At 29.7% G+C, this 9369-nt stretch overlaps 1 protein-coding gene across 5 annotated transcripts in view; it reads left to right on the top strand.

Moving 5' to 3' along the window:
- Positions 1-572: 572 nt before the first annotated feature.
- Positions 573-9369, top strand: part of LOC106465330 (protein-L-isoaspartate(D-aspartate) O-methyltransferase-like) — a 42924-nt gene continuing 34127 nt past the window's right edge. For 2 of the 5 annotated variants that reach the window (XM_013925542.2, XM_013925544.2), the window contains exons 1-3: positions 678-726; positions 3382-3486; positions 4049-4185. In XM_013925542.2, the coding sequence (XP_013780996.1) occupies positions 3432-3486; positions 4049-4185 (192 nt within the window). In that variant the 5' untranslated portion in view covers positions 678-726; positions 3382-3431. The other 3 variants (XM_022393191.1, XM_022393190.1, XM_022393192.1) reach the window with 3 other exon arrangements.

Here is a 9369-nt window from a genome sequence, read left to right as displayed (position 1 = left end):
TTTGGATATTAGCTAGAGGGTGCATAACGTTAAGATCTAAAAAGTTTAATAATTTAGGCCCAAGAGGTCCTAAAATTTTTGAAGTAATATTTTCTAAGTAAATTAGAGATGCAGATTATAAATATGAGGGACATAGAATCATAATCATAGAGTTGTTTGATTGTTTCTTGCCAGTAGAATGAAACAATATAAGAGTGTTTTGTTTCAATTAGCGATTAATCAGCAGTGTTTTGTTTTTGAGTTACTTGATCGACCAGTCGTGAAGTTGTACAAGTAATTTTATTTTTACATTAGTATAGTACAGTTAGCATTGCTGTAACAAGGCCTACAACTCAGTACAAGTTACATGAACGTCAGTTTTGTAGAAATGTTAAAGAAATAATAAATTTATTTGTTATCATTACTTTTACTGGACTTTGAACTATTTTTCTCAGACCATTTAAAAGAACCTGCTAACGTTACAACTTTTCCTGAGTTGTTATAACGAGTCACACAATTTTATGTGTTTGGGATGGAAGGTCTTATAATTGTACATATTACATCAACTCTAGATTTATTGCTCTTTCTTTTTCTTTTTTTTTATTGATATAAAGTAACTAAAGCACAGTTGTTTAATTACCCTATTAAATTCCGTTTAAAGGAGAGAAATTTATGTAGCAGCGTGCCATCTGTAGGTAAGTATTTATGACGTCGTGAACTGTATAAAGTGTATTGATGGGAAGACAGGTACGAATAGTGGTTACGTTCTACTATACATTAAATTTGATAAAAATAGATCATTTAATGCTTATGTTACCTAAATATTATCCAAGTTTTAAATGTTATTAGATTCTGTTCAGAGCACTGTTTTAATTTTCAATCTGTAATTTTTTGAATAAGTGGTGAGACGTCAAGTTACTTCACGCAATTACTGAATTTACTCTTTTAGTTTTTAGCTCAGAATTTTGGAACCAATCTTCAAGTTCATCCCCAGGCTGTTCATTTATAATTTATCTCAAACTTTAGACCTATACTTGAATTCTGAATTACGTTGGATTACAGTTTTTGATAAATTTTAGATAAAATTGGCAAGTTCACTGATAATTTATTCGTTATATTCATTATACTTACAGAAAAGTCTAATTTAATACTACTTGTGCAGTGCTATAAAATATTACTCTTAATAAGTTATAACTTAAGATACAACTATGATGTGTAGAAATACAATTTAGGCCCCATAAGTTTCCATTCTTACATATTATTATTATTTCTGTATTATAGTATTAGGTTATTCTAATAGTTGTATTAACTATTATTATTAAGTAGTTGTAGTCATTAGTCTCTCCTATTCATAGTGAGAATAGTAGGGTTTTGTTACATGGCTAGCCAAAAAAATTCGTAGTAAAGTTCCCAAAATAGAAGATATTTTTATTTTAGAATATTATATAACAAACTATATTATCAGCTATGCCAAAAATACAGATATAAAATAAATACTTGTGTATATATTTCATTTCATATTGATTTTTCTATTTATTAGATACAGTTTTATAACACACTGATTAGCTACTTTTGTAGGATTCCTTCATATAGAATACTGGTTACTTGTTTATTCAGAATGTTTCTGTTTTATACCAAATGGCTGATTTAAATAAATTATAAGTGCAGAGATACATCATTGTTAGTCTTTAACACATTATACAAAACCAAGGATCACCAGATTAAAAAAAAAAGCATGACATATAGTTGCTTGTACAGTATAATCAACATTGTAAATTACCATTTCTGTGACAAGCTGTTTGAAGACATTTGGTATCATTGTCTCATAAACATTGGGCCTGGCATGGCCATGTGGTTAGGGAACTCGACTTGCAATCTGTGAGTTGCATGTTTTAATCCCTGTCCCACCAAACATGCTTGCCATTTCATCTGTGGGGGCATTATAATGTGATGGTCAATCCCACTATTCATTGATAAAAGAGTAGCCCAAGTGTTTGCAGTGGGTGGTGATGACTAGCTGCCTTCCCTCTAGTCTTTCACTGCTAAATTAGGGTGGGCTAGTGCAGATAGCCCTTGTGTAGCTTTGTGTGAAATTTATAACAAACAAACTTTTTAACATTGGTGTTGGAAAGCAAATGTTTATTACTAGGTAACTACTGGGACAGTATTCAATCATTATGAATTACTAGCTGGTTATTGGACAAGTTTGTAAAGTACAATAGATGTCAGACTGCATCTCAGTTGATCTATTTCTCCAATACATTTTTAGGAATTATGGCAGCTGACAACCACCTAAGAAATTCCTTAACTTGGATGTAAACAAGAAAGTACAACTTTAGGGTTTCTTAGAACTCATACTGTGAGTGTTGGATGACTGGAAGTGTGCAATATGTAGTTTAGTTTCACATTTTATGAAATAATAGAGTAAAAAAATATGGAGAAAACCTACATAAAGCATGTAACCCTCAATTTCTGTTTTAATGGTGGTGGTAGTGTAATGGTGTGCAAAATATTCTTATAACAAAGGCTGGGCTTTTTGATTCTTTTAATAGGGTGAAATGTTAAGGGCATTAAATTATATAGTTAAGAATCAGCCACATACCTTTCATTCAAATAGTTAAGCTAGTGAATTGGTGGAAGATTAAAATTAATAAGACTTGTATTAGTCTAGTCATAACATTTAAGATATAAGTTATTACTTAGATTTATATAGCTCTTGTACTTGTTTGTGGTAACTGGTATGAACAAAACCTGAGATGTTAGCTAAAAGGTTTGTCTGTTTTGATTTGACAGTGGATAGTTTCTTATACTCACAGGTGAATTGGTAAAAAAACAAAATGTACTAAAAAAAAATAGAGCATTTCATTATAAATGAACACCATTCATACTATGTAATGCTTTCCTAAGGTCAAATTTCCTAAAAGTAATGTTTTAGTAAATGTATATTCATATAACTCATGAATGATCTATACTGTTCTACCAACATATGACAATATTTTAAAGAAACAGAAACCTTTTTATTTTTTACAATTACATATAAAATAAAGCCAGCTTTCTTACTTTATTAGTTATATAATTATTCTGAAAAATGTAATAATATAACTAATTTCATTGTACTTTACTACCAAAACAAAAGCAAATTATGGATGTTTTAATAAACATTTTCCTTTAATTTCTTAGTTTAAATGAGCAGTTGTAGAAATGTTGAACCTTTATTTCATCAGTAGTATGGTTTGACTACTTTGTAAGGTATAATTTTCAAGTTTTAGATTTGGATATAATAAAGTTCATTGTCAGTTAATTATTTCATGAGAAGTTTGAATATTTTGATATTAAGAATTTTTCTCTGAGTGTTATATCTTGGTTTATATGAAAAATCCAATTTTTATTCTATATTGCAAGATGTAGAAGAACCCACTGTAAAGAACCTTGGTGAAGTAATCTTGATCACAATGGCTTGGAGATCCCATGGGAGAAGTAATGCAGAGATGGTTCAGCACCTGAAAAGTAAGCTTAGCTTGGGGATATGCTGGGTTAGCCATTACGTTTAGAATAAAGTAATGCTTGTATCCCATAGAAAGTTAAACATACCATAGATGCAATTTACTTTTGTTAGTTGTTAGTATTAGTATTTTATTTGATAAAAGTTTATTTTACTTATTCGTTGTGATTTATTTATTTTTTATTAGTTTTCAAAGTGTTTGTAACAAATTGAGGATATCTTAAACTCTATAAACAAAAAAATGTAAGCTTGGAGAACAAAAATCTTAAACTGAAAAAATTATATACGATAGGAAGAAACCTGAATAGACTTGTATGGAGCAGTTATAAAATTTTTTTACATACCTTGTAGTAACTACTTCATTGTAATGTTTCCATAGATTATTTAGACAGATCATATTTAGAAGGCAGATTTCTAATACTTTTCTACAAAAAAAAATACTTTTTAGTTCAAGAATATTGATCGCAGAAGCTTTTCACAAAATCCAAACATTCATGTAGCTTACTCAAGCTGGTACAAAGTTTTGATGTATGTATACTTATTCTAAATGTGTTGTGTTTTTTACAGAAAATGGGATAATCCACAGTGAAGTAGTTGAAAAAACAATGTTGTCTTTGGACAGAGCCCATTACTCCAAAAGTAACCCATATATGGATTCTCCACAAGGCATAGGATATGCTGTTACTATTAGTGCCCCTCATATGGTAAGTATTTGTTCCAGTATATGTGAAAATTATCATAAGCAATTTCTATCATGTAATCCAAATGGATTCAGAGAAACCTGTAATTAGTGTCTTTCACAAACAGGTCATCAGCAAGAAATAAAAACACTGAGTTATCCTACTTTCAGTGCTCCAGGTAATTTTTGGCGTGATCAGTACAGTACTGATATAATTTTGCCTCTATCGGAATCGTCCAAAATAACTTACACTATTATCTGTATAAATAACACGCTTGTGTTTGTCTGTCTGGAATTTTTCATGCATATTTCTCAATCAAATGTTACAAATGTCATACCATTAGATAGGCCTTTTTCTGAGGAGTCCAGATTGCATATTGGCTTTTAAATTCAGAATCACCTTACCTATTGTTTGCTTAGTCAAACTTTTCAATGCAATAAGGATGGTACAGGATGCACAATGTCGTTGTCATCAGGTGACGACTGGCTCCAGTTTCAATTTTAGTTTTTATATTTACAAAGTATTTCACACAAACAACACTTAACCCAAATCTAATTTCCAAAAAAAATTACCATTACACTAAAGACATTTTCTTGGGGCTTTCTTGATTTATTTAGATCTAAAATATACAAATGCAGTATGTTTAAAACTATATGCTTATTACTTTATGAACATGCATTCAGATGTTTCTGCATATTCAGCTAATTTTGCCTTTATTACAACTTTACATTTACTTTACATTGCAATAACTTAGTTTAAGTTCATTCAATGGACTGTAATAATCCCCTTTTAGCTACTTTTTTCTTGACTCTGAGTTGTATTCTTTGTTTCAACTCCTAAAACTGTGTCATACACTGGATGCTCATAACTGTTTCAACTACTAGATACCATTACTTGATTGTTTACTTTACGTGTAATTTTGTTAAATAAAGTTATGTTTGCATGAGTTTGTTTGTCTGACTGGGTAAAATTTTTTCAAATATAACAGGATTTAGTGATCTAACAAATAATGCCTGCAAGAAAGTGTAGCTTAAATGACATGAGTAAAAAGTGAAGTGTATGAAAAATGCTGCAAATTTTTTGCTGGTCGTGGCTTAATATTACATTGTTCCAAACACAACAGTGTTCCTTTTGTACTGACTTGCAATGCTATACTTTAGCTGCTACTTATGTCCCACTCCCATTGATTCATTGTTTTTCTTTCTCTTTCTGTATATATATGTGTATATAATGCAGCATGAGGAAAATACTCTTTTGAGAGACTATTCCTCATGCTGCAATATCAAACTTGGCACTTGTGTGTTTTTTGTTTGAATTTTGACATTAAGTAGGTTTAGGAGTTTTCAATGTGGATGTAAAAAAACATCTGACTGATGTCTGTTTTGACAGGAACATCTTAAATCTTGGATTGAAGCATGCAATTATATTGCAATTCAACTTCAAAATATAGTACTCAGTTGTAAAATTCTAGTATTGGTCTAGTGATGTGTTTGGTAAAAGAAGCAGTCATTATGCTTTACTTCTCATAAAGAATGGCTAAGTATTGAAATAAAAAAATAAATTGTGTTATTTTTTCTGTTTCACTGTAATTGTAGTAATAAAAGGAAAACAATAATTTCTTCATGCAAAAATGGTTCTGTAATGCGATCTACAAAATAAGTGGACTTATGCTGCAAAACCAACTGTTCATTGTCTGATAAAGGATGATCTGATGTCAGATGATATTTATCTAAATGCTCATTGTGGTTAGGAGTGACTCTTGAGGCAGACTTTGATTATTGCAATACTGTTTGAAAGCTAGTATTGAAGAACAAATTCAACTGTATAAGTAAGTGTATGTAACATATACATATATTTGTTGAGAATTGATTTTAAAAGTGTCAGTTAAATTGATTTATTGTTATTATGTGATTTCATTATATGTTGTAATACATAGTAATAAATATGTCATTGTATTTGATAAAATAGTGGAATGTTAGTTTCAGATTTGTACTTTGTAGGCCAGTTTTACTATATATATATAAAAACTTGCCTGCTGAACATGATTATTTCTCTACCCATCTACATTGAGGAAAAATAAGGTTATTCAACACATTTTGTTGTGTGCTTTTCAAAGCAGATATTACATTTGCTGGAAGCATTGTAATGCGTCATGCTGTATTTTATTGTCTGGGTGGTGGGATTACTACTCCACACAGCAAAATAAAACAGAAAACATGTTTAATAAAAAGAATAGAGGAATGTTAATGATTTGTAACTTCATGGTCAATAAAGAAAAGGAAAGAAATATGTTACTTTCTTTCATGTTTATCAATGATTCTTTTGATTATTCTTGGATGATGTCTCTAATAATTAAATATGTTGTTTGTGTAGAGAAATCCGCAGATAAAATATGCATTTTTACCAAAAAAGCTTTGTTCACTTAGGAGGCTCTAGAGATCATGCAAGTAAGGCTTACAGATGAGTATAAACCATTAAAACAGTCTAAAACAAAAGGAAGTTACTGAGAAAGAGCTTAAATAAAATGAAGATAATGGAGAAAATAATCAACTATGCAAATTATTTAAAACATTTACAGTTGAGGGTACTATCAGCAATTGTTATCAATTGTAAAATTTACCAATCTATTGATAGTTTGATGTATTGTTACACTCCTAGTTGTGGTTTGCTTTATTTTTAAGTATGATGCAAGTGCCTATGTCAAAAAATAGCTATTTTCACAGTGTGCAACCAGTAGACACTCCAATTCATATTGTAGCATATCAGTGCTAATGCATCCATAACTGATCCATGTAAAATAAAAAATGACATCTCTTCAAACATCATGCGTATTTTACGAGGATATGCTAGCTTTCTAGAGCACTGATACTTTGATAACTATGTTTTGTTTATCAATACACTTGAATAAAAATTAATTTTTCAGTCAGAACAGAACTTGGTTTGTAATAAGTTATATGTTGAGTACAGAATGCTGAGATTGCATCTTTAATTGATATACATTTTTTTAATGTAAATATTATATTGTATTGAAAGAACAAACAAAATATCTATTGAAGTTACCAGCTTACTTAATTTTAATGGTATATTTTTATCAATTTCTCCAGTTCTGTCCTCTGCCTTTTTTTATTTGATGTTTCTATTTCTGGAAATTACTTATTTTGCAGTGTTTTTGTAACCTATCAGGCAGGTGGTAGCAGGCTCAGATTGTTCATCAAAATGGTATTTTAAATACCTCCTCAATAGGTCATCAGAACTTCACAATACAATACATTGTTTTCTTTTATAACAATATATATATATAATGACTGAGTCAAGTTCTGGGAGCGTTTGTAAATATCACAGCAAAAAGTTGAATTTCATGTTTTAATTTCTTCTGCTTCTTTTTTTATTACATGATAACTCAAAAACTGAAACAACAGTGTCAACCAATTTCACTGTGGTGACTTAGTTTCAAATGGAGTATCTGCTTTTAGAAGTAATATTAATAACTATTAGTAATTAAAAAATCCACATTTTTTCAATAAAGGGTACCACTTTTAATATATATATATATAAACATTACAGTTTATATCAGCACAATCTGAACCCTTATCCTGTGCAGTACTTCCAGAAAAATCCCTTCTTAGAAAATGTTCACATTTTTTTCAATGAGGGTTGAATATCACAAGTAATTACTAGTACAAATAGCCACCCTTAGGGGAGCATTTCTGCTAGTATATATATAATTATTCAATCACAGTTGAGCTTAATTTATGCTATTTTTGTCTCTTAGTATTCCACTACACTGTGTGCCTATGCTATTATGTAGGAATGATACAAAAGCCATTCCTACTATCTTGTTTGCATTGTTTTTGAAGGATTAACATTAGCCATTCCAACATTTTCTTATTTTTTTTAAATGTTCTTTCTGTATATGTATTTTTTAAACTCTGGAAAGTGGCTTTAATCCAAAGATACATTTTGTGATAGTGCAGTATGGAGATATTATGGTTGTAACCCATCCATAATTTACAAAGTAAATACATTTTTATTTCAGATTATTATTCTGGTAATTTTTTCTAACTTCTGTTTCTTATGTAGTTACAAAAATTTGCATTTGAGCCATATCTTCAAGATGTTTGGGTGCAGTTAATTTAACCCGTTACCTGCCATGCCCTTTTTATCTTATCGTGAGGGTAAAATCACATTTGTGAATTGAAAAAATTATTGAGAACTTATCTTTTATTGGAGTTCAGATTTTATTTTTGTAAATAGTGGCATAACATTCATTTATTTGTACAAAATTGTATTATTTAATGAAGTTTAAAGAGGAATTTAATGAAAGAAATCCTAAAATATGTTTTATAAGTGCCCTCTAAGAAGAAAATCTTTTTTTCAAAATTGAAAAAACAATTTTCCTTCCACTTCAGTGCTGGTCCTGCCATCTATGATTGGTATCGAAACCTTTTTCTATTCTCTTTTCTTTATAAAACAGCGTCTTGGCGTGTTAAACATCAGTTGTAAAATATTTAGCCAATCCTAGTCGAAGGTGTCAATTTCAGTACCATGTTATTCCAATCACTGTATTTCACATTTGACAAATCATAGGATGATAAGCAAAGCACGAGACGAAACGTTGTTCTCTGGATTTTACAATATGAATGTGGATGGTGCTTATTATAATAACTACCATTTTATGTAGAAGTTGTATTTAGTATTGACCAGTAGTACTTTTCTATAAGCGTTAGCAAAGTTGCTTCTGGAAAAAACTAGATGGGATGTACGTGACTTTTATTATTTTTCTATAGTAGCTTAAGTCATGCTGCATCATATATCTGTGTATATTAATCATAACTGAAAAGTTAACTCAAAATAGATATATTTTTTAGGAAAGAAGTTAGGATTAAGAGCTATTGAGTGGCAAGTGCAAGGTCTTTACATGAATTAGGCTTAACACTTTGAACTGAAAGAGTTTGTGATTTTTTATATTTTTTGCATTGAAACTTGTAGTTTTAAGTTGAATAATTTAGCATAATTTTATATTTAGTTCATAATAATAATAATATGATTCAGATTTTAGAATGATAAACTTGTGTGATTTGTACGTAATACTAGTACCAGTACCACATAAGAATTTTATATTTTCATTCTTACATCTTTACTTTGTAGTAAGTATCCATATTTTCTTGTTATTGTCTTTAGAATTAAAACAGTACTAACTGATATATA

This window comes from Limulus polyphemus, unplaced genomic scaffold (assembly GCF_000517525.1).
Source record: "Limulus polyphemus unplaced genomic scaffold, Limulus_polyphemus-2.1.2 Scaffold1910, whole genome shotgun sequence".
NCBI classification, from domain to species: domain Eukaryota; kingdom Metazoa; phylum Arthropoda; class Merostomata; order Xiphosura; family Limulidae; genus Limulus; species Limulus polyphemus.
This window is presented reverse-complemented; position numbering and strand designations above follow the sequence as displayed.